The sequence below is a fragment of the Vigna unguiculata genome, chromosome 1 (assembly GCF_004118075.2).
Source record: "Vigna unguiculata cultivar IT97K-499-35 chromosome 1, ASM411807v1, whole genome shotgun sequence".
Classification (NCBI taxonomy): Eukaryota; Viridiplantae; Streptophyta; class Magnoliopsida; order Fabales; family Fabaceae; genus Vigna; species Vigna unguiculata.
Genome location: NC_040279.1, coordinates 27,742,449 through 27,768,338, shown reverse-complemented (window position 1 = coordinate 27,768,338; position 25,890 = coordinate 27,742,449). Strand labels below are relative to the sequence as shown.

The following is a 25,890-nucleotide window of genomic DNA, read 5'->3' as shown; positions in this document are numbered from 1 at the left end:
TCAAACCAAGCAAATATATTTCTGACATGCGACCGAAAAGAGTTGAAGAGAATATGCCACTACTATTCCATAACAACAACCTTAACTCATGCACGGTGATAGAACATACAAATGTTCTTGCGTTTCTCGTGGAACTGAGAGGAAACTCATTTGCAAGTTCACCTGAGTACGCGCGCGTACTACCATTTGTGAAAATTGAAGGTTTATTATGCATTCGATGCAAAGTATATTTATGAAAAATGGGGTTGCCTCCTTTTTTCAGTGGATGATGAATACCATTTTGATTAGTTTGTTGTGACTAACTAAGTAGAAGTTTTGTGCACTGTTGTCATGATGTTGTCTCAACTTTTTTAAGTTGCTGGGTATATTCAATCACTCTTGATCATTGCAGCGGTGGATGTTGTTGTCTACGGAAAATAGTATTTAAATTTTTTGTAACTTGAGGACGATTCAAGTTCTGATATGAAATTCAATGTCATCAGGATGTGGAGGTAATGTCATCAAGAACCTAACACTCATTGCTACAAAAGATGGGACTTTAGTATTTCACTTTGAAATGTTCACCACTTATCAACTGTTAAAGTTGACAGAGATTGAGAAGACAAACTTGTTTATCAGCTATTATTCTATTTTTTTATCAGCTATTATAACAGGTTTTGAATGATATAGAATGCTCAGGTTTTGAATGATATAGAATGCTCAGGTTTTTGTTGAATGTGGAAGTTGTACTAACAAACTAATGAGCTAATGTTCTATATTATGAACCTTAATGAGTGTAATACAAGTGATTAAGATCCTTTCAACTATTTCTTTACACTAGCTTGGATTCAAATGATACAAATACAACTGAATTAATTCAGCAGCATGAATTGATAAGTAACTTACATGCTATGTTACACACCTAAGATTCATCCAACTTTGATGAATGCTTTATTAAAGAATGCCTAAACTTCTTAGGTTATTCAAAAACGTTTCTCCAATATGAGAGCCAACCTTAACAAACACAGCAGGATATCCTATTGGAGCTTCTACCCATTCTTCAGTTCCTTGTTTGGAAAACACTTTTCCTGTCCATATATGAACCCAACTACTACTCTCCCCCAATGGAAAATAAGCTTTAACTTTTTTCTTTCCTTTGTCAAGGACAGGAACCACTAGGAACTCAGAACCAACCAAGAACTGCTGATAACTCAAATGGTGCACGCGTTCATCAGTTGGATAATGAACAAACAGATGGCGGCATACAGGCAATCCTTTCTGGGCAGCTTCCTGCTTAGAAAAAAGAATAGAAAGGAGCGTTTTCAATGCCTAATTCTTTATATATAGTTAATTACTCTGTATAGATAGATCTTGTGATCACCTTCACCAGCTGAATTCGATAAAATGTCCATGCTTTGTATACTTTTGCAAAACGTGCAAAGTGTGACATTGTCTGCTGGTTTGAGTAAAACTGGCTGTTGCAGGATGGTTTGTTTCCCTGCATACAGTTCAAACATCACTCACTCATTGCAATGCAAACTTTATATGACCAAACTTATTGAATAAAAGGTTACCCTTATATCTATATGATTATATCCTTATTAATTCAGATTTTAGTATTTCTTGAATCACTATAATGTCAAAGAATAAAAACTTGCATTGATTAGCCAAACTCTTGTTGTAATAAATGTATCCTTGCTGAGTACTTCTACAATGATTATAGGGTTAGTAGAAGAAGAAAATATAATCATGATGAAAGGTGTATGACTATTGTAGGTATTTTACTTACTTCATGGGTACGGAAGACTATGGTGAAGGAATTTAGCTCCATCCACCGCAAAAGCAATTCTTCACTTCTATTATATTTGACTATAGGTAAGTTTACTGTACAATATCCACCAATGTCACTGTGATTAAAGGCATAGCCAGAAATTCCACTGCTCAGAAGGCCAACAACAGAACTTTTTATTCCATCATTTCTTTGCCAACTGACCATTTGGTCTCCTTCCCAAAATAGCATCCCCCACTTGGGGCTATCTCTAAAACCAGCTCTCATGAAGAAAACCAAACCTTCTTCTTGTTCTTTCTTTACCTTCTCCAAGGAGTTACTTTTCCATTCTTCCACAATCTCTCTGTTAATTTTGGCCCATAGTTCCGGGTATCTGTTATGAGCTGAAATAGGATCTTCACCTGAAACCGAGGGTGCATCTTCTTAGTAATAATCACATGCTCAGTCTAGTTTTGTTCTCTCGATTTTTTGGTTAGGAGGTTGAATGATAAGAAAATGTTCAGGAAATTATCATGGAAGAATGTTTTGGCAGAAGATAAGAGATATGCATATAGCCAATTGCACAGACTAGTTAGTTTCTTACTATAATCCACTTTTTCTGTGTTTTACAATCTACTGCCATAAGAAAGTCCTCCTCAAGTTTTTACACTGAGCAAAAGTGTTGGGAGAAACAAAGATACGTGAATGCAAACCTGAATATAGAACAGCATCAACAGGAAGGCCCTCACCAAAATCAGCCATCCATCCTCTAACTCCATCATCCACCATGTCTCCAAGAATCTGCTTGAACCAAGTTGCAGTTTTAGGGTGCGTTAGATCTAGCATTCCTACATCAAAAGCCGTGTTTGGAACCATATATGGATTTCCATTGCTGTCTTTTACCAATATGTCCAACTGTTTTGCCTCCTCAAAGAGGTTTCTCCTTTTGTTTTGTTTCTCATCAACCTATAGGATTAGACAAAGAAAAATAAGGTTTAGACTAGTGACATTATCTCAATTTTTCTAAACTAGCCACATGTCTTATCTTACAATTCCACTTAGCAAAATGAAATTATGATAGCAAAGCAAGAGACCAAACGTGAATTACTTCCACTAACGATAAAATGCAGTTTATTGAAGAAACAAGTTCAGGACTACAATATTTATACTTGAAGTGATTCAGAGGAAGCATTACCGGAGCTAGACAGGGATTGCAATATGTCATAACCTTTATATCCTGAGACCTAAGATCTTCAATAAGTTCCTTCCATCCCCAATACCTTTGTGAATCCACTTCCCAATTCCACCAGAGCTGTGAACCAATCAATGTTTTTCTCTGGCCCACCCAATCCTGCACAGTGCCACAAGTAATCAACATAAATTAAAAATATCAAGGAATGGTAATGGTTTCAAATTATTGAGTGTGTGCACAAGCCAAGTTGTTCATCACAAGTTGTGGGAACTACGTTTGGGTTAGAAATCTATGTATGCAACATCAGTCAAACAAAATACACCACTTAAATTATTGTATATGCTCGGTTTAAATCAAGAAAAATATATCGTCTATAGAAGCAAACTGAACTGTGAATTACATGTTTGTTGAAACTACAGAGATCCAAAGAATATATATGCTTTGAAGTACTTTTGATTTTAAATGTAGGGTTAAGGGATTACCTGCAACCAAAATGCCGAGATAGGAACATCATAGGTCCTTAGTTCATCCCAGATATGACGTACAGCATCAGTGCCACCTTGCATTCCAACTATAGCACCAGATATAATCCATTGTGGAAGCTCAGGTAGCCTTCCAATGCTTTCTGTGAAACGTTCAATCAGTTCACAAGGTGAGTTTCCATGCAATATGCGCCCTTCAACTGAGTTTCCATGTATCTGCAAGATCCACGGTACAAAATATGGGAAAATGTAAACTTTAATTACATATCCACACACATGATTTCGTGACATTATAATAATTCAGAATGTTCTAAAATGTTGAAGTCCGACACATAATGCATTCTTTATTTCTTGATGCACAGTTATCAATCATAGTTTACTTTCTTGGCTGTATTATTAAATTCATCAGTCATCCTACACCAATTCTTTTAGATATTTTACCATATTCATCATGTGATACAAATATTTAACAGAATACTGCGCTAATTCTACTTTATATTCAGAAAGATCCATTCATCCTAATGCAGTGCTCAACATTTTCCAATATTCACTGCACAATTTCAAAATTTATTTGCACTAATTACTCTAATTTTGAACAGTATTTTTTTGTATCGATCGGTCCGGTTAACATGAATACTTTAACCATATATCTCAATTTTTGTAACCATACCTGTATCTGTACCCTGTCAAGTTTAGTAAGATCGAAAACAGTATAATCATATCCTTCAAGGCAGACAGACCTCATTCTTGACGTTATGTAGAATGGAGAAGGAGCATAAGTTGTACTCCAATCACCTCCTGCCCTGCCAATAATAACAAAATGTCATCATTCAATGTGTTTTCATCATATATAAGTGTGTGTGTGTGTGTATTTGACATACTGTTTTGAATTAGGCTTATAAAGCTGTAGATTACACTACCTGTAACTAATCAAGTTAGCAGCTAGGGTTATGGGTTGATCTCCTCTGCCAATACCTTGTTCTTGAACAAATATGGGCACCCTTTTGCCTTTGAAGTTCATGTGAGAAAATTGCTCCCCAAAGCCATAAAACCTCTCATTCTCATCAGTGGCATATGTCAACCACACTCTATTGAACTCTTCTGGTTTTAGGATATCCAAGTTTCCTATCTCTTCCTCCACTGAAGAGACTAGCACAAACCCTCTTGGCCTAGAAAGGTACCAAAACCAACCCAGTCTCTTTTTCCTATTATTCCGCCCCCTCTTGAAGCCCTGGTACCCTCCTGAAACTGTTTTAGAGACTTGGTTGCGGGAGGTGAAGTTAGGTTTCTCAATCTTCACTTGAAACCCAACCTCATGGTTGGTTTTCTGATTGAACAAAACCCAATACCTTGCATGCACAGAAGCTCCTTTTGCCTCAAACTGCATAGTTGCTTGAATGCCATGCTTTTGAAACCTTTTACTCTTCTTAGTCATATTGAAAAGCCTTCCTGTGATCATCAAAGTAGGAAGCTGAATCTCTTGAGCATCAGTTTTCTTTTCCAACCTTCGATGCACAGAAGGAGAATCTGGCACTACACATTCCAAATGATGATCAAATTGACCATTGATCACCCCAATATCCTCAATGATCCTAATATCCTCAATGGTTTGGTGATTGCAAACCATATGAACATCTTTGTCCTTGACAAGAAAGGATCCTCTACTTTCTTCGAATTCTGTGTCAACCAGTGCAGCCGAGACAAAAGCCTGTCCAGGGATAGTAGACCAAATTGGCCTGGTTTGTTGAGAAAGGTGCGAGATTGAGAGGTGCCCTCCATTGTCGGAGGTCCAAGAAAGCTGAAAATTACTGCCAATTGAGAAGGTCTGATCCGAAGGAACTCTTTTCGAATTGAAGAAGAGAGAACCTTGAACGTAAGGGATGGTGGTTGAAACTGAAGAAGGGAAAGGGTTGTTGAAATGCTTATGGTGCTTTTTGGTAATCTTGAGAATTGCCATGACAGAAAATTTGAAACTGAAAGTTTAATACAATGGTTAGTTGAAAGTAAACCTTAAAATATGAGTTCTTGAGATACCTTTGAAGTTTTGTACAGAGGTTGTTTCTTTGACGCATTTGAAAGAGGGTGGTAAAGTATTTTGGCTTGTTTTGTCGGTCTTTAGTATGAAACAGAGTTTGACATTACTTAATTGCATAACAGGACACCATACTTCAGCAGCCAGAATTGTTTGGCTTCCCATTGGAAAAATCCCGATTCATTTCCTTCATTTCCATTTAGTTTTGGTTCTGGATTTGTATTTTTTTGTATTTTGATCGGTTGTTAAATTATTACCCATAAATGATTTCAGTTCATTATAAAAGTAGGTGTGGCCTTAACTTTTCTGGGAACATCACATTTTGTAATATATGAGAGTAGTTTGTTTTTACAGTTTGGTTGTATTTTCTCAATTACAAATAATTTTTCAAGTTAGTTCTTATCCCAAACTCTTTTCGTGCATATTTGATATCTTCATTTATGTTTTTAACCGTCAAAATCATGAAAAGGTTGGATTAATAAGATTGGAGATATTTAAGTGGCATTTTGATCCATAGTTGTTTTATAGAAATATTAAGGAAAAAATGACTTAACTAACTAAAATACAAAAAATAAAGTAGACAATTTTAAGGATTGGATAAAAATTATATAATTTCTAGAATAATGATATTAAATATCTATTTTAAAATATAAAAGAACAATGTTATAGATTGAATAAAATAGAGATTTGAAAATTATATTTAAGCTTTTATTTCTAAATTAAAAGTCAACAATTTTTAGAGAGTACAAATCATATTCATATAATAATTTAGCTTATCTTCTTTTTTACCTTTCTGGATAATATTAGGCTCCACCAATAATATTGAGTGTATTTATGCAACTCAATAATGGAAGGAAAAAAGGAGAAATTATAATAGCAGGAAATAAGGTTTTAAGACATGAAGTTGAATCTTACCTTGATTGTGGAACTATTCTGATTATGAATCAATCCACTTCCAACGTTGTGGACTATTCCTAATTATGAATCTTCCCTCAAAGTTGGAGAATGTTCCTAGTACCGCATCTAATTCTCAAAGGCACGTGATCATGTTTTCATGGGACGTTTTGTTGGTTACTTCTTTTGATCGCTCAAACTGAATCTGGTCTCGTTACGAGGAAGATTCAATATTTCAACATTGCACCCAAACAAATCTTTCACAAAGGACGGAGACCATATGTTAGAGAATTATTCAACAGTGAAGATTTGGTGAAAGGAAAATTTGAGGTTAAGAAAGAGTTTCTCAATGTTTAGTTTATATTTTGAAAGATTGCATTTTAAATAAAGGTTTAATACGATTTTGGTTTCATTATTTATATTAATTTTTCAAATTTTTATTCCATGTGATCTCATTATTTATTAAATGGAATCAATGTAAGATCAATGTAGTTAACATCATGACTTAACATAATATGAATACTATTTTTTTTTACATAAATATAAATTAATCACTCACTCAAGTTATCATTATCTAACAACATTAACACTGATCTAAAGACTTATTCTAATAAATATTGGGACCATGAGTAAAACAAATTAAGAAAAATATTGAATAATTATTATAAATACTAAAAGACCAAAAGATATATTATGTCTTAGATAAATTATGTTTTTTCCTTAATTATTGACGATGGAAGGTAGAAGAGAGAAGTGCTATTTTTTTTTTCACCCTGTCTTTATTGCATGACCGTTATACTGTTACAAATAAATTAATACCTTAATTATTTTTTTTAATATAGATGTCTTTGACTAGAAAGGTTTATTGTTCAATGGTTTGGTATTAAAATAGAGAATACAATATACTTTCACATGTCGAAGTCAATCCTTAAAATGACACTAAATGGCTTCAATTAATGAAAGGAGGGACTCTCCAAAAACTCTCAGAATCATTCACTATCAACACTTCATTGTTTCAGTAATGAAGAAGTGTCTTTAGGTTTAAAGTTTATAATAGAATTTTTTAAAATATATTTAGATCTATAATAATAGAAATATTTAGAACTATGATAGTTATTTATTTGTCAGTATACACAAAATTTGTAGCCAAACTGCAGTGAAATTTACAGTTTCTTCCAAATATAGTGACTCATTGTAATTATTGATCTTAAAAATGCATTTTATTCTCTATCCTTATGTTTTCATGTTATTATTCCTTTTGTCCTTCATTAATAATTATCATATCCATAATGTTATCGCTCTCATAACGCACAAATTTGTATAGTCTCATGATTTTAGATAGCTTCATAATCATTTTACCATAATAAAATAATTCTAAGTAGTTTCTTAAATAGGTTTCATAATCTACTCAGTTTTATAGATTAGAGACAAGCATTCTTACAGATAAAGAACCCAAGAGTTGATTTGCAACTGCATCATGTATAACTTACATTAAAGATTTAAAGTTTATATGTTTGTTAATAAATCCTCGCATATCTACTTTTCACTTATCATTATGATAAAAACCATTCTTATTTATTTATTATTATTTTAAAAATTACTTATTTCAATTAGACTCCTATATTTAACTCTAGACCCAAATTAAAGGAACTCGACATCACTTGATGTAGTTAATTACTTGTGATGCCAAGGAAGCTATAGAAAAATTGGGAGGAAGATATTTAAAAATTGCATCTAACAAACCCTGTTTACTAATGTGCGATTTACATCATGAAATTGGTTAGAATTCAAGAAGAGGATCTTTAGTAAAAAATAGTTGGGCTGGGACAATTCTTCTACTCCCAGCACAACTTCTATAAGCACCTGTCAAAAGCTTAGTTTCAAACCAAATTTGAAGATGCAAGACAAAATACCCCATTACGCAATAGCATAAGAACTCTGCAAAAGAAAAGCTTTTCACAAAAATTTCAAATCAAAGATAATTAACCTGATCTTTGTTGACTAATAACAGTTGCACCGTATGAGCAGAAACAACACTTATATAGGTACCTGCTGGCTTCCTCAGTCAAGCAAATCGGAGAGTGGATTCTTCCTAAATCCATCAACTTGAACCAACAGACTTGCCAAAGTTTTATTGGGACTTATGTTATCAGCTCTTAACCTATCTCTAATCCCATAGGCTGGAACCTTTGCATTTACATAGGCAGTCAATAAAACTTGGTACATTTTTGTTTTAGATTGATACTCTTTCATTCTATAAAATATCTTTTCTGAATTATGAATATCACCCCTCTTAGCATATTGCTGCAAAATAGTTAAGTAGGTGGAAAACATTGGCTTCATCTGGCTCTGCTGGGCGGCCCTATGAAGAACAGAGTCGGCCTTCTCCACTTCCCCGGTTTGGACATAGAGTTTCACTATTGCATTCCAGGTTAGTGGGCCCACTCGGCACCCACTTTCTCCCATTCGCTTAATAAGATCCTTACCCTTCGTAATCATCTTATGATTTGCATAAACCTTCAACAGTACAGAACTGGTCTTGGAAGAAAGCTTCCATCTCTTTACCATTGTCTCAAAAACATTCTCTGCTTCGTCAACCTTATTCAACTTTCCCCAGGCTTCAATTGCCACTAGACACTCATCATACCGAGGGTTTGTCTCACATACCTTCCAAATTCTTTCCACTTCATCCACCTTTCCAAGGTTTGCATAGAGGGGAAGTAAAATTTGGCATAGCCACCGATCCTGTTTTAAGTTTCCACCTTCCATCTCCTTCAATAAAGCCACCGCTTTATCTTGAAGCCCAGCTGAGATGTAATGCCTAGCCAAAACAGCTTGTGTTTTAATGTCTAGTTCAATGCCTTCTGTTTTCATTCTATCAACAATTAGATCCATTCCATCAATATCTTTGGACTGACCTTTTGTGTCTATTAAGATTGAGTAAGTAAGAGAAGAAGGTTTGATATTCTCATTTTCCATCAATAATAACACATCAGCTATTTTCTTCTGGTTGTTCCTCTTATACAATAGTAACATCTGATTGCATGCAAATACTGTAACAGGCAAGTCCAAATGCTTCAGTTTACTGAAAACTTCCTCTGCTTTCTTCACATTGTTCTGACCAACACAGTTGAACAATAAAGTCCGATACATTATCTCTCTGTTACAAGATTCTGGAATAGTCTCGATGTAAGCCTCAGCCTTAATTAAACCACGTGTTTTGGCAATTAAATCAAGGCGACTGGCATAATCTCTTTCGAGAAACTCAACCTGTTTTTTTGACTCGAGCCACTCTGAGAGCTACATATCCAATCATAAAAAACATTTAAAATTTGCATTACCAATCAATATACAAGACACGAATCTTCCTACTCGCTCGCTGGCCTGAATTCTAAGAAAGAACACAAATAATAATAGTAAGAATAATAAAAATAAAAAAAGCAAACAGTTCCCGTAAAACCAGGAATGGTTCATGTTTCATCTGCATCAACAGGAAGAGTATTCTAATTCCATGGCTAATTTTGTGGAGAAAAATAAAAAGGGACAGTTCGTGAAAGAAAAAGAGCACCAACAAGATTCTTCATATGGGAGACAGATACAAAATCAAGTCTAAAAAGCACTAGGTGACAAGCCAGTGGGCAAGAAAGCTCTAAATCCAAAAGATGAGCTAAAAAGCTAATTGTATTCAACATCAACCTTAATAAGTACAAATAACCTGAGAGGAACAAATAAAAAATGTTTTCAAGCAATTATTTACCAAAACTTTAACCATGCACAAATAATTCATAGTTGAAGGAACTGGATACTAAATCTGATCCCAGGAATATTATAAACCCTGAAAAACTTTCACCAATAAGCATAAATAAACCAAAATAATTAAAAGTAACCAATTTAGTGCCATTCATTCCAACCTCAACCACTAAAAAATTAAATCACTACATCTAAGATATTGTCTACATTGAAGTTCGTTGCTTTTGTCATTGTTTTGTGCTTAAAAGACATCTTTGTTCGCTGAGACAAAAATGTACATAAGATGCCCTTAACCTAGATTCTTATTTGTTGTTGGAATTTTAGGTGTACTGAGCTCCCTCAGCCGAGAGCATTGTCTAAGAGTGGCCTCAAACTCTCCTCTTTTTTCCCATAGTATGTGTTAATGTTCCAACCAGGACCATTAAAGTCAATTACCATAATCGAAGTATTGCCGTCTTTGGAGTTTGATGTTTCCATCGCAGATTTGTCCTTAAAGAAAAGCTTACTGGATTAAGGAAGGACGGTACATATATGCTACACTTAGTTTTGACTTCTAAGCAATGGGAAACTTTTGGATGTATTGGAACAAATATTGTTTGCCTTAGAACATTACAATTCATATTGTATTTAGAAGACATAAAAATTGAGCTTGACCTATTAGTATTTGTTTTTCAACATGAAACAAGATATTTCTTGAGATAGAGAAACACATTACAAACACAATAGATAACTAAGGACACAAACAAAATCAACAAAGAATTATGTAACAAAGTTTTCCCGTCTCTTAAAATATTTGTTAATGTGAAAACCAATTAAAAATACAACGGGCTTTATGACATAGAAAGAGTTTTGCTCCAACCAAATGCATCAAAATGGTAGCAAAGGTTCACATACCACAAACTTATGCATCAGGAAAGGATACTAAAAAATGGAGACTTTGAATTACACTATCTTCCCTATTTTGTTGTATTATGCATTGGAAAGATACGTTCATATCATAAAGCTTGGAGCACCAACCATTTTTCATACTCTAATTATAACTCAACTAAATAGAAAACATTAATCGGGCCAAGCTCATGCCACATACTAGATGAAAATGTACCTTGATTATTAGTATAAACAGAAGTTTAAGGATTTGTGCTTTATATCAACGCAATGTTACAACTATTCATAGCTGCTGTAGTCAAATATATCATCTTTTTCTATTTTCTATGCCAATAAAAAAAAACTTTTTCTCTTTTCTATTATATAAAGAATACATGAAAGTCACTACACAAACAATGAATCAAACAAGCATTGAATAACAACAATATTTTCACTCAACGATAGACCTATGAGTTGATTATGTTATGGATATGATTACATAAATAGGGAGATAAGTTATGATTTGATATGAAATATCTTACCAAATATTTCCCATTATTAGATATTGATTTTGTTAATTATAATTGTTACTCTTCATTATAAATAAGCATACGCGTGTGTACCCAACAAAAAGGGATTTATTATATTTCTTAGTTTCTCTATTCTCAACATGGTACCAGAGTGATACCATCCCCCTGGCCTGCTTCGTCATTAATCACTCACAAAGTATCAAAGCCTAACAAAAAGTTAACCTAAATTTGAGCTTTCCCTGTGGACCCATTGCTCCAACTTGAGGGGAGTGTTAAAATTATGATTAAGAAATAGTCACTTTGACATAGAGAAAAGACATACACAAGATATCTACTACCTTCCATTATTTACTTTGTCAGCTTTGGGATCCAACAAGTTTGCATGTTTACTAAGTCTCTCAAGAGGTCTTGTGTTGATGGCATTTGTAACAAACTAGTCACATATGATAATATGGCCCAGGTTGGAGCGAATGTTGGAAATATGATTTGATTCCGTTAAATAGGAACATACAATATGATTTGATAGGGAAATATCTAACCAAATATTTCTCATTATTGAAAATTGATTTTGTTCATTACCATTGTATCTATTCTTCGTTATAAATAAGAAGACTCATGTATGTACCCAACACACATAATTTATTACATTTTTTCTCGGTTTCTATCTTCTCAACATGGTACCAGGTACCATCTCCTGTGAACTGTAATTTCATCAATCCTTTCGACACTCAGATTAAGAGTTCCAAGTAATGATAATACCAAAAGAATCAATGATAAGAAAACATTTGGACCCCTTGGTTTGAATAATGTAATTTATTTTCATCTTCTATTTTTAATTGTAGCTACGTCAAGCCCACCTTTTTGTTTTTTGTGGTTTCAAAGTTTTGAAATGAAAACAACAAAAGAAATTTAACTTTTTTTGTTCTCCGAACAAATCTGTGAAAACAAAAAATTGGAAATTTTTATTAGGATTGAAGGTGAAAAAAGGAACCAATAACAAGAATTAAACATATTATCTCAAATATAGGTAAGCATCAATCACAATTTCAGTTAGTTATTTAATTTCAAATTTCAAACATTAAAATGAAATAATGTCCAAACAATTCAAACTTAGGTCAAATACCTGCAAAGCTCTCCCAAACATTTTTCGCCTTCGGAGAAAAAGCATCGCATGAGACACTTCATCTCTGGTTAGTTCATTCCCTTCAGCTAACCAGTTATCCATAACCAAATCAATAGACATACCCGGCGGCGAATTCATGATCTCATTAAATAGTTCAGATTCAACCCTTCCACGACGCGGTTTTCCTTCCTCTTTGACCACCTCATCGACCTCGTTGTGAGGCTCCTCGACATTCTCCTTATCACCATCGTCGGCATCAGAATCTAAAAGGTTGTCAATTTCACTTTCGGCATCAGAATCTAAAAGATTGTCATTTTCATTTTCTGCCTCAGCAGGTGTATCCAGCTCGGAAAACCCATCCTCCAAATCATCATCCTCTTTGGTGCTACTAGAAGAAATTCCGCGTCTCCACACAGTAAAATCCAGTGATGCACTTTGTTCTGAATGAAAACGTTGATTCCACAACAACAATCCACCTTGTGTTATTGCATGAGACTCGGTGATACCACTCTCTTCTTCCACACAATTAGTTCGCGCTAATTTGATAAAAGAAGTTCTCACATTGTACCCTCGGGTCCTATGCAAATAATGCACAATAAAAAATTAATTCCAACTCTTCCATACTGAAATATGAAATGACTATGCCACAGGAAAAATCATTTACAGATGTAATTAACTGTAAAAAGAGGGGAGAATAGGGAAAATGGGTTTGAGAAGTAGAGGATTACCTGAGAGGGACGGAAGCACGACGGACAGCCCACATCGGTGATTTCGAAGAAAGAGTGAAGAACGAGTGCGGAAAAGCTAAAACCCTAATCAAATCAAAACCCTTCCAATGCATTCCTTGATATAAGAATATCAATAAATCAATAAATTAAATCAATAAATAAATATATATATATATATATATATATATATATATAACATTTTTGTAAGACTTTTCTGAGCAGAAAATTTTTTTACTTTACCAATTTTACATTTATTATATTCACATTTTATGACTATTTTATATTTATACAATCTTATAATAATTATTATATAGTTAAAAAATGATAAAATATAATAAATCAAGTTTAAAGAGTAAAAATATTGAATTTATTTTTAATATAAAAATACGGTCATGTAAGATCTTGAAAAAAGTATAACAATTAAAAATAATAAATAAATAAATATTTCAAATGAAAAATGAAAGAGTTTAATAATTATTTAATAAATATGATATTAAATATTGTGAAATATTCTTAGATGTTGCTGATACGATAAGAAAGTGTAAACATTCAAATTGGATCTGGGTTATTAGCCCAACATGCACAAGGGATCAACACGAATAAAATAGGGCATGGGCTCGTACTTCCTGCACGACAGTTGTTTCTCCTGCACCTCCCAAATCCTTTTTAAAATGGTTATTTTATCCTCGTTTGGAAATGTAAAATATTTTAATTAGTCAATCCAAATAAATTATTTAAAAAATATGAAAATTCAATTCCAAAATATTCAAATGCAATACATTTTAACTTTTTATAATTATTGAAATGTTTCGTTCAAATAGGAAGTAAGTGTTTTGATATTGATTTGAGAGCCATAGAATATAAGGAGTCACAAAATTCGACTAACTTGAACAAAGAAATAACCATTTGCATTTGGAGATGTTCCTGTTTGCATTGTGTGATAACCTACTAAAATGACATTGCGAAACAAATTTGGTAGGTTGGAGCAAGAGTTCTTGTCCCTTCTTCCTCTACTATCTTTAATAGCAAAGCTTTTGAAAGCTAAATATAGTGAAGCAAAACTTAATCTTTAATGTGAGTGCATTTTGAAGTATAAATTAAAGGCTATATAGTGTGAATGTGGTAACATAAGTTATTGAAAACTAGCAAAATGACTAATACTCGTTAATACAAAAAAGGTCTTTTATGTTCGGCGCTTTTTGCTTTTCTCGTTTGGTTCAGATCAGACGTAGTAACGGTAGTCGTAAATTTACGTCTGACTAAAAATCGGACGTAAATTTACATTTGACCTAAGAAAACAAATGGAAAGTTACGTGCAGTGGACCGTAACTAAACGTAAAATTTGTAAAAAAATCATGCATAAAAATTTACGTTTAATACTGTGTATCAGACGTAAATTTACGTCTGTTATTGTTATGTAAATTTACGTCTGTTGATGCACAGTCAGACGTAAATTTACGTATGTTAATGAATAGTCAGACGTAAATTTGTAGTTTTTTTTAATATTTGTTTTGTTTTAGCATAAAACCAACACCTAAAATCCAGAAAAGGTCCAGAACAAATTTTATCTTTTAACTTACGAAATTAATAGTACAATTACCAAAGTCAAAGTACATATAACTAATTATTAAAAACACATATAAAGTGAAGGGAAAAAACTTCTAAAAACCTAAGCTTTTTGCAATTGTTTGAGCAAATAAGATGAACACTCTTTCCTTATCTCCAACATGTCATCCTTTGTCAATGATGAGGCATCATTGAAGGCTTAAAACAATAATTATGTGCTAGTATGTATGAAGTTTTACAAAGCATACAATTGATATATGATAAAACGGTCATAAATGTGACTACAACAATAGTTTACTTAATTAAATACTATTCTATAAGAATTTGATTGTTCACGTAGTTACGGTTTTACATTGTAATATATGAAATGTAGGTTTGCCTATATGTGTCCCAAATGTTAGTATGAAAAATTGAACTCAGAGCTTCTCTTATCCTCCCTTTCAACCTTTATTACTAAATCAATTTTATATCTCTTACTACAAATTTCTAATACTTGGAAATAGAACCTCTTTTGATAAATGATCTATAATGCAATTTTGTGTTGCTTGAAAGGTTTCCTAGAAAGTTGGCACACACATGGCTTTTAGAAGATCAACCAATTGAAATAACTGATATGTACATTTTCCAAATGCTTTTGTCTTTAAATTTGTTTCTATTAAATGGATTTGAAGTGATGTTGTATTACAATCTTGTGAACAAACCAGTATCTCATGATGGTGATTCAACCTGTATTTCAAACACTGTAGACATTTATAATTCCAAGTCTTTAACTCTAGAAACTCTTTATGAATGTTGTTAAGGAAGTATTGACACTACTTTTGTGTGATCACCTTCATAATACTTACAATATTTACTATTGAAATGTTAACTTTTATAGTTTGTTGATTCATGTCATTTATGTTTTTGTCAAGTTGATTCGGGTCGAAGATCGAGACAGGTGCAATTCGAAACAAAAGTCAAGATTGTGTTAGTAATTTTGGGTCATGCATATATATGATACATAATTAAATGTGTTAGGACTGTTATTTATAAAGCCAAATAATAAAGTGATCTGACTAAATTAAAGATTGGCTAAAGACATATGTCATGAAAATAAATATTGTGTAGAGACTAGTTAGTAATTTCTAATTTGACGAGGGGCCAAATTAGAAATACTAAAACTTAAGTAATTCAGTTTATAAATGGTCGTGGTCCCCTTCTGAGAGCACACACAGAGTCATAACGTACTCTTCCTGTTCCCTTTTCTCTCTATCCCCATCAAGAGAGAAAACCAAAGGAAAATAAAGGTGCCCTACAGGATGAAGATCACTGTATCATTAGTGCTTTCTAATATTATCGTTATGGCCAATTCAGGTACGCTTCCGTTTACTTTTACAACATGATTATCAGTATGAGATATTGTTTATGATTGATTGTTAGAATCAATAATAGGATCATATTTTGCGTTTATGCTTACATGTGGTATGAGAGCCACCCATACTTGATTCATGTTTGTCTTTGGTTAATTTAATTAATTTTTATTCAGAACCCTAAATTCTTAATTCTGAAACCCGTAATCCCAATTTTGTTTTTGGGAGAAAAACCCCAAATTGAGAATCCTAGGGTTTCTTAAAACTCTAATTGAAGTAAATTATTTTAATTAATTTTGAATTTTGGGTTCAAGACATTTGAACATAAGGATTTATATTTTAGAATATAAATAATTTTATTTATTTTATATATTTTTTGGTTGTTTAATATATAAAATAAATATATTTGGTTTTGGAATAAATATATAATCAAATTTTGGTTTTGTTTAATATTTTAAATGAATTAATTGAATCAAGAAGTCAACAAAGTGACCTCTCTTGAGTAGATAGTTCATGAAAAATGTTAAATGTTGGTGTTTATGTATGTTCATGCGGATATTGATCGGCCCAAAGGAAGATTAATATTTGGCCAAATTGCATACACACATGTGATGATAAACATGTGATAATTATAAGAATTTGCTTTGTCGATGATAAATTAATCCAAAGATTGGTTTGTTGTTGGACGTGCTTTATTATCAATGTTTGATCATTACAACCATATACCTCTAGCAGTTGATATTATTGTCCAAAGACTTGATATTAATGGTGCATTGGGTGTTTTGGGATGGGTTAAACCATTATTTGAATATTTTTATAATGATTTATTTTATTATGTGAGCATAATAAGTTATTCCTCTAGTTTTATATATATAGCTTCAGTTGTTTCTGTATCTGCCAATGTGAATTCTGTTCTGATCCTCAATGGAACAAATTTTAAGGACTGGAAGGAGAATATTGAAATTATTCTTGGCTGCATGGATCTGGATCTTGCGTTAAGGACTGAGGAATCCCCTAATCCTACGACAGAGAGTACTCCGGAAGAGAGGAGGGATCATGAGAAGTGGGATCGCTCAAACCGCATGAGCATAATGATCATTAGGCGTGACATCCCAGAGGTGTTTAGGGGCACTATTTCTGAAAACATTACAACAGCCAAAGAATTCCTTGCTGAAATTGAGAAGCGCTTTGCAAAAAGCGATAAGGCGGAGGCAAGTACTCTTCTTCAGAACTTGATCTCCATTAAATATCAAGGCAAAGGAAATATCAGGGAATATATTATGAGCATGTCTAATATTGTCTTCAAACTCAAGGCACTAAAGCTTGAAATCTCAGAAGACTTACTCATTCATTTGGTGTTGATTTCTCTTCCTGCACAGTTTAATCAGTTTAAAGTATCTTATAACTGTCAAAAGGATAAATGGTCTCTTAATGAGCTCATTTCATATTGTGTGCAAGAAGAGGAAAGACAAAAACGAGACAAGTCAGAAAGTGCTCATTTTGCAAGCACCTCAAAGGCTAAGGGCAAAAGAAAAAGATCAGAGGATCCCAAGAAGGAAGCTGCTAAGGGTCCAGAACAAAAGAAACAATCTCAGGAAAGCAAATGTTTCTTTTGCAATAAAATTGGACACGTAAAGAAGAAATGTGCCAAATATCATGCTTGGCGTGCAAAGAAAGGTATGTTTATTACTTTGGTCTGTTCTGAGGTCAATTTAGCGTCAGTACCTAGTAACACTTGGTGGTTAGACTCAGGTGCAACTACTAATATCAGTGTTTCTATGAAGGGTTGCCTAAACTACCGGAAGCCAATTGATTCTGAAAGATGGATATATGTTGGAGATGGCAAATCGGTAGAGGTGGAGGCTATTGGGCATTTTAGATTATTGTTATGTACTGGTTTTTATTTGGATTTGAAAGACACTTTTGTTGTGCCGTCATTTAGACGGAACTTAATTTTAGTTTCTTATTTGGACAAATCCGGTTATTCTTGTTCATTTGGAAACAATGAATTTAGTTTGTCTCTTAATTCAAATATTGTTGGAACTGGTTCACTTTTGGCTTATGATAATCTATATTTGCTTGATACTGTGACCACCTATAATGAAACCCTCAATACAGAATCTCATGGTACTAAACGTAAAATTGACAATACTCAATCAGGAGCATTATGGCACAAGCGCTTAGGTCACATCTCTAAAAATAGAGTTGAACAACTTGTGTCAAATGGAATCTTAGAGTCCATTGACTTCACAAACTTTGATGTTTGTGTTGAATGCATTAAGGGCAAACAAACCAAAGCAAAGATATTAGGTGCATATAGAGCTTCAGACGTCTTAGAGTTGATTCATACGGATATTTGTGGGCCATTTCCTACACCTTCTTGGAATGGTCAACAATACTTTATATCATTCATAGACGATTACTCAAGATATGCATACTTATTTCTTATTCATGAAAAGTCACAATCTTTGGATGTGTTCAAATCTTTTAAAGCTGAAGTTGAAAATCAACTTAACAAAAGAATTAAGTTTGTTAAATCTGACCGTGGTGGTGAGTACTATGGCAGATATGATGGATCAGGTGAACAACGTCCAGGACCTTTTGCCAGGCACCTAGAGGAGTGTAGAATTGTTCCACAGTACACCATGCCGGGATCACCCAGTATGAATGGTGTAGCTGAGAGACGAAACCAGACTCTTAAGGATATGGTAAGGAGTATGATTTGTCATTCCACGTTACCAGAGTCACTCTGGGGAGAGGCACTAAAGATGACAACTTGTATTCTGAAAAGAGTACCAACTAAAGCAGCTACTAAAACACCTTATGAGCTTTGGATTGGGTGAAAGCCTAGTCTAAAGCATTTCCATGTGTGGGGTTGTCTAGCTGAGGCAAGGCCTTATAAGCCAAATGAAAAGAAATTGGACTCTCGAACAGTAAGTAGTTACTTTATTGGTTATTCTGAGAGATATAGGGGATATAAATTTTATGATCCCGTATTAAAGACAATTTTTGAGACAGAGACTGCTACATTCTTTGAGGATATTGAGTTTGGGGGGAAGAATCAGATTAGGAAATTTGTTTTGGAGGAAGAATCGGTAATAATTCCAGAACCGATTCAAACAATTACTTTTGATGAAGTAAGTTCAGAACCTCCACAAAACATTGCTGATGAACCCCATACTCAAGATGATTTGGTTGTTCGTGAAGAACAAACTCAAGATCCTCAACAACCTATGCTTCATGAGCCAGCAACTTTGCGGAGATCCATGAGAGAAAGGAGAAGTGTCATTTCAGATGATTATGTTGTATTTCTCCAAGAAAATGAAGATCCGAAAATGGTGTGATGAAAGATGATCCAATCACCGTCCGTCAAGCCATACAGGATCCTAATTCAGAAAAATGGATTGAAGCAATGATGGAAAAGTATAAATCCATGCAAGACAATAAGGTTTGGGAACTTGTCCCATTACTAGAAGGTGTGAAACCCATTGGTTGTAAATGGTTATTTAAGACCTAACGAGATTCTAACGGTAATGTGGAGAGGTATAAGGCTCGTCTTGTAGCTAAGAGATTTACTCAAAAAGAAGAGATTGACTTTAAAGAGACTTTTTCTCCAGTTTCATCAAAAGACTCTTTTAGGACAATTATGGCTCTTGTTGCACATTATGATTTGGAGCTTCATCAAATGGATGTCAAAACGGCGTTTCTCAATGGTGACATTGACGAGACGATCTATATGGTGCAACCAGAAAATTTTGTGTCGGGAGACCCAAAGAATATGGTTTGCAAATTGACTAAATCCATTTATGGACTAAAACAAGCATCCCGTCAATGGTACCATAAATTTCATCAAGTAATTCTCTTATTTGGCTTCGAGATGAATCTTGTTGATGATTGTGTGTATCACAAGTTTAAGGGGAGCAAGTTTATTTTCATGATCTTGTATGTTGATGACATTCTGCTTGCCACTAATGATATAGGCATATTGCACGAAACTAAGAAATTTCTGTCAAAAAATTTTGAAATGAAAGATTTTGGTGACGCCTCCTTTGTATTAGGAATTCAGATACACCGAGATCGATCTCGGGGTATTCTAGGATTATCACAAAGGAGCTATATCGATAAAGTTCTTAAAAGGTTTAGCATGCATGAATGTAAATTTGGGGATACTCCAGTTGCTAAGGGAGACAAGTTCAGTCTCAATCAGTGCCCAAAGGGAAATTTAGAAATTGAGGAAATGAAAAAGATTCCTTATGCGTCAGCTGTAGGGAGTTTAATGTATGCCCAAGTATGTACGCGTCCAGACATAGCATACATAATTGGGGTTCTAGGCAGATACTTAAGCAATCCAGGAATGGACCACTGGAAAGCAGCAAAGAGGGTCATGAGATATTTAAAGAGAACAAGAGGTTATGTGCTCACATACAAGAGGTCAGACCAGTTGGAGATCATTGGGTTTTCTGACTCAGATTTTGCAGGATGTCAATATAGCTTAAAATCTACTTCAGGTTACATTTTTATGTTCACAGGTGGTGCGATTTCTTGGTGCAGTGTCAAGCAAACCCTTACAACTTCATCCACCATGGCAGCAGAATTTGTAGCATGCTATGAGGCATCTAATCACGGAATATGGCTGAGAAATTTTGTCACATGGCTGAATATTGTGGAAAGCATTGAAAGACCACTTAAATTATATTGTGATAATAAATCAAATGTATTGTATTCCAACAACAATAGGAGCTCGACTAAGTCGAAGCACATCGACATTAAGTTCCTAGTTGTTAAAGAAATAGTACAGAGTGGACAAATTTCCATAAAACATTTAGGGACAAACTCCATGATTGCAGATCCTCTGACTAAAGGACTTCCACCCAAGGTCTTTCATGAACATGTTGCTCACATGGGTGTACAGTTTGAGGAATCTGAGGTTTAGTGAAAGATAGTTATTTTTATATGTTTTATGTTCTATGTTTAATTTCTTGTATGCATACATTAAACTTTTAGACATATTTGGTTATTTATATATGTGGTTTTAATTTTACACTTTGTACATTAAGTTTTTATATTGATCTCATTAAATTAAAGTTTGGACCAGTTGAAAATAGATGTGTATATACAGATCACCTTCACATAATTTTTCATGCTACACATTTCATGATGAATCCATGTCATTTGGTTGTGTCAGGATTAGTGATCATTGTTGGTTTTAGTTGCGATTGATGCAATGAAAAACTGGTTTGGTTCTACATACTGATATAATTAATGGACGAAACTTTTGGAGTATGCTCGAGTAATATAATGGCAATTTTGAACTCATAAAGTCTAACACATTTATAAGATTGTAAGTACATATATATTTGTGACCAGTGGGAGATTGTTAGTAATTTTGGGTCATGCATATATATGATACATAATTAAATGTGTTAGGGCCATTATTTATAAAGGCAAATAATAAAGTGATCTGACTAAATTAAAGATTTGGCTAAAGGCATATGTCATGAAAATAAATATTGTGTAGAGACTAGTTAGTAATTTCTAATTTGATGAGGAGCCAAATTAGAAATACTAAAACTTAAGTAATTCAGTTTATAAATGGTCGTGGTCCCCTTTTGAGAACACACAGAGAGTCATAACGTACTCTTCCTGTTCCTTTCTCCCTATCCCCATCAAGAGAGAAAACCAAAGGGAAGATTATTGTATCATTAGTGCTCTCTAATATTATCGTTATGACTAATTCAGGTACGCTTCCGTTTACTTTTACAACATGATTATCAGTATGGGATATTGTTTATGATTGATTGTTAGAATCAATAATAGGATCATATTCTGCGTTTATACTTACAGATTGGTCAACTTGACTCAGGTCAAAAGTTGTCTCAAGCTGACTTGTGTTAAAATTCGTGATGTGTCAATTTGAATTGTCGAAAGTCGAGACGGACTAACTTAAACCTTGTAGGTTTAATGATATATTTTTAAAAAAATATTTTAATCAAGTTTAAAAAAAAAAAACTTATAGATTGGTTTAGAGAGCTTCTATGTTTTGACCATGTGAACTTTTTCAATTAATATTTTTTTTGATTTTGTGAATTTTTTATTCCCAATTGACATAGAGCAAAGTGAAATACAGTGAGATGTGACAAATTAAGAGTTCTAGTTAGCCCATTATTAATTTGAATTTTCTGAGTTCGTTGCAGCATAAATTTTGTCAATTTGTCCTCCACCTTACCATGATGGTTTCGTAAGATTTTCACATTGTAAATTAATAAATTATCATTTGTTTGATTTTTCCCTATCCATTTTATTAGCATTACATTGATGATAGAAGTGAGAAGTGCTAAATTTTTTTTACCGTCTTCATTGCAAGACTGTTTTACTGTTACAAATTAATTAACATCTTAATTATTGGTTTTATATAGATACCTTAACTGTTGTAGTAGTGTGTGTTCTCTCTTCTATAATACAAGCCATATATATATATATATATATATATATATGTATATATATATATATATATATATATATATATATATATATATACATATATATATATATATATATATATATATATATATAAAATTTGTTAATTTGTCAATAAAATAGAGAGAATAAAATATACTTAACATGTCAAGTCAATCTTTCTAATGACATTAAATGGCAGCATTTAATGAAAGAATTATATTCATTTATGACTTAAAAGTTTCTGGTCCATTTAACTATTATGTTAATTTATCAGAGTGAATGTTCTACATGTAAAATTTCAAATATTCATTCGGTTTAGATGTCAACCAAATTTGTTGTAAAAATTATAATAATCCTATTGGGCAAAAATGGACCGATGGATTGAAATTCTAGCACGGTCTGATTTGTTTGGATGGGTTGGTTTGTCGGAATTAACCCACTTTTTACCTATAGTAAGGATGAAAAAAATCTATATGTTTAAAAAGTCGAGTTGGGTAGACCAGAAGGTCGAGACGAGTTAGTTTAAGTTGAAGGTCAATCTGAAACAGACCAAACAGAAAGTCGAGTTGGGCCGGGTCAAGTCGAATGTTGAGCTAGGACAAATTGGGCTGAAGTTTAAAGAAGGTCGGCCTGGTCGGCCAAAGGTCAAGCCGGGACGGGCTAGACCAAAGGTTAAGCTAGGTCGACCGTGGTCAGGTGAAGATCGAGTGAGGTTGAAGGTCAAGCCAGACTAGACTGGGCCAAACATGGAGCCAGACTAGATCAAAGGTCAAGCCAAGTCAGGCTGGACCGAAGGACGAGCTAAGTTGTCTTGACCCGAAGGTCGAGTCGAACCGACCTGGACGAAGATTGAGTTTAGCCAACCAGGCTGAAGGTGAAGTCGGCTTGGCCTTGGGCCGATCTGAGCCAAATGTTGAGCAGGACAAACCTGGGTTGGGTCGGGGTCAAAGGTTGAGTTGGTTTTAGGGTTTAGGGTTTAGGGTCAAGGTAGGTCGGCCTAAGTCGAAAGTCAAGCTGGGTTAGGCTGGACCAAAGGTCAAGCCAGGCCAGATTGAAGGTTTTGGGCAAGTCCGGGCCAAGCTGAAGGTTGAGTTAGATCAGGTCAGGCTGAAGAGTGACTTGAATCAAAAGTCAAAACGAGTTGTACCATATTGATAGTCGAGCTAAGTTAGATTCAAATGTAATGTTGAATTTGCCGTAAAATAAAAATTAAATTGTTTTATCCTAACAAGAAAATTGAAATTTAAAATATTTCAATTATTTCATCCAAACTAATTATTTAAAAAAAATAAAAAGAAATTAATTAAAAGTAAATTCAATTACTAAATATTTTAATTTCTTAAAGTTATTGAAAATTTTCGGCTAAACACAAGGTTAACATTATTAAGCGGTACAAAGAAAAAAAAAATAATAATAGAGTTTCATATAAATATTCTTAACTAAGATTAAAGTTAATTTTCTTTTGAGCGGAGATGAGTTGATGATTCTCTTTATTCTTATCAATCTCTATTATTTTTTCATTTATGACAAACTCAAAAATTTGCCTACACATTCACCAAAAACACATTTAAGAGGATTCATTTCAAACCATGCTTTCTCGTTCTTTAAAATATAACATTTAAAATAAATAAGATAAACATGAATATTTTTTTATCTATATTTTATGACGATATAATCTATGCAAACTAGCATATAAACTCCCCAAATAAATCACGAAAAATTAAATTTATGGCTCTTCCAACATTTTTCAATACAAAGAGTACCACCAACCATTAACCAGTTCTTAAGTTCTCGGCATTGAGTTGTTCTTCCAACATCACAAAATTCATATTTTTTAAAAATATAACTTTTTCACAAACCAAATCCCTCCACAAAATTTATAGATTGCATACATACAATTTTTCAACCCAGGAACTGTACGAACACCAATCACAAAGTGTTGGATTTTGATGGTCTGCACGTGAGGCAAAATTCTGGAACAATGGTGGTGAATGAAAAGGTTTAGTGAGAGAGGTGAAAACTGAGAAATGTTTTTGGATAAAGTTGGTTTCATTAAAGCAGGTTGAGATGAGACATTGAGGAATGAAGGATGGTACAAAGAGTTGAGAAATTGTGATAAAAGCAGAAACTGTATTCCCACAGTGATTCCATTGAGATATGATAAAGATGATTGTATACAAAGAGCAGATCTCAATCATTTGTTGTTTTACACGATCTAAGTTGTTCCATCTATGCAGAAAAGAGAAAAAGAATCAATATAAGTTTGAGAGAAGCCTCAAGCCATGAATGCATATCAGAGCATCGAAGGTGAGGCAAAACCTCCCTCCTTCATCATTTGCTTAAACTCTTTGTAGTTAACCATTCCATCGCCATCGACGTCCACTTTCTTGATCATGCTCATGCAATAATCAATGGTTTTGCCATGCTTTAGCCCCAAAGAACACAACACCGCGCCCAATTCCTCTCCAGTGATGAACCCATCTCCATTTTGATCGAACACGTTGAATGCTTCCCTCATGTCCTCCTCCTCGTTTTTCTCGTCCATAATCGCATTGTACAACTCTCCGAACTCGTCCATGTCCACGAACCCGTCTCCGTTAACGTCGATTTTCTCGATCATTTGGGTCAAGTCTGGCTCCGAGATCGAGATTCCCAGGTTTTTCAACGAGTCTGTCAGCTCCTTCTGCGTGATTCGCCCATCCCCGTTTCGATCAAACAATTGAAAAACTCGCACAAGCTCTGCTTGATCCATGCCTTGCGATTCACCAGGAGGACAATATGTCAAAGCAAATGTCGTGAGAAGAGGGAAATGGAAACTTGGATCAGAGTTAGAATTGAAGACGCTGCGTGTGTACGAAAAAAAATAAGGACCTTTTACTACAAGGTCGCAAAAGGCTTATCAATATCAACCAACTCCAGCAAAAAATGCTGTTCAACGTTCATCACACGTCCTTAATTAAGTCAAATCTTAACCTATTTTTGGTTTGCTGTTCCCTAACGGTTTAGGTTCGGGGACTGTCAATATCAACCAACTCCACCCCAAAATGCTCTTGAACGTTTATCACACATCCTTAATTACGTCAAATCTTAATCTATTTTTGGTTTTCTGTTGCAAAGGCTGTTCCCTAACGGTTGGTTCTACCCATCTAAAAATAAAATTATTACAAAAGACTT

The 25,890-nt window shown here is 33.9% G+C and overlaps 3 protein-coding genes across 4 annotated transcripts; all 3 read right to left on the bottom strand.

The window, feature by feature from the left end:
• Positions 1-729: 729 nt before the first annotated feature.
• Positions 730-5,611, bottom strand: LOC114177352 (sulfoquinovosidase-like). Of its 2 annotated transcripts, XM_028063030.1 has the most exons (8): positions 4,342-5,378; positions 4,092-4,224; positions 3,422-3,637; positions 2,943-3,098; positions 2,461-2,713; positions 1,769-2,169; positions 1,361-1,477; positions 730-1,269 (listed from the first exon to the last, which is right to left on the bottom strand). In XM_028063030.1, the coding sequence occupies exons 1-8, from the start codon at positions 5,376-5,378 to the stop codon at positions 934-936; spliced, it is 2,649 nt and encodes an 882-aa protein (XP_027918831.1). In that variant the 3' UTR covers positions 730-933. The 2 variants fall into 2 exon arrangements, with proteins under 2 accessions (XP_027918831.1, XP_027919625.1); XM_028063824.1 differs by lacking the exons at positions 730-1,269; positions 1,361-1,477 and adding an exon at positions 1,507-1,687 and having other exon boundaries at positions 4,342-5,611.
• A 2,442-nt stretch (positions 5,612-8,053) lies between these two features.
• On the bottom strand, positions 8,054-13,441 carry LOC114185813 (pentatricopeptide repeat-containing protein At1g80270, mitochondrial-like). The gene is made up of 3 exons (XM_028073741.1): positions 13,343-13,441; positions 12,615-13,191; positions 8,054-9,647 (listed from the first exon to the last, which is right to left on the bottom strand). The coding sequence occupies exons 1-3, from the start codon at positions 13,375-13,377 to the stop codon at positions 8,409-8,411; spliced, it is 1,851 nt and encodes a 616-aa protein (XP_027929542.1). The 5' UTR covers positions 13,378-13,441; the 3' UTR covers positions 8,054-8,408.
• Positions 13,442-24,746: 11,305 nt separating this feature from the next.
• On the bottom strand, positions 24,747-25,630 carry LOC114163653 (calmodulin-like protein 3). The gene has a single exon (XM_028047953.1). It carries the CDS (start codon positions 25,466-25,468, stop codon positions 25,010-25,012), a length of 459 nt encoding a protein of 152 aa, XP_027903754.1. The 5' UTR covers positions 25,469-25,630; the 3' UTR covers positions 24,747-25,009.
• Positions 25,631-25,890: the final 260 nt, after the last annotated feature.

Coding starts and splice junctions, on each gene's coding strand:
- LOC114177352 (XM_028063030.1), bottom strand. CDS start 5,378: ATGGCAATTCTCAAGATTACCAAAAAGCACCATAAGCATTTCAACAAC. Junction 3,638..4,091: donor TTGACAGGGTACAGATACAG/GTATGGTTACAA, acceptor TGGATCTTGCAG/ATACATGGAAACTCAGTTGA. Junction 2,714..2,942: donor GCAATCCCTGTCTAGCTCCG/GTAATGCTTCCT, acceptor CTAATCCTATAG/GTTGATGAGAAACAAAACAA.
- LOC114163653 (XM_028047953.1), bottom strand. CDS start 25,468: ATGGATCAAGCAGAGCTTGTGCGAGTTTTTCAATTGTTTGATCGAAAC.
- LOC114185813 (XM_028073741.1), bottom strand. CDS start 13,377: ATGTGGGCTGTCCGTCGTGCTTCCGTCCCTCTCAG. Junction 13,192..13,342: donor CGTGCTTCCGTCCCTCTCAG/GTAATCCTCTAC, acceptor TTATTTGCATAG/GACCCGAGGGTACAATGTGA. Junction 9,648..12,614: donor TGTTTGGGAGAGCTTTGCAG/GTATTTGACCTA, acceptor TTGGATATGTAG/CTCTCAGAGTGGCTCGAGTC.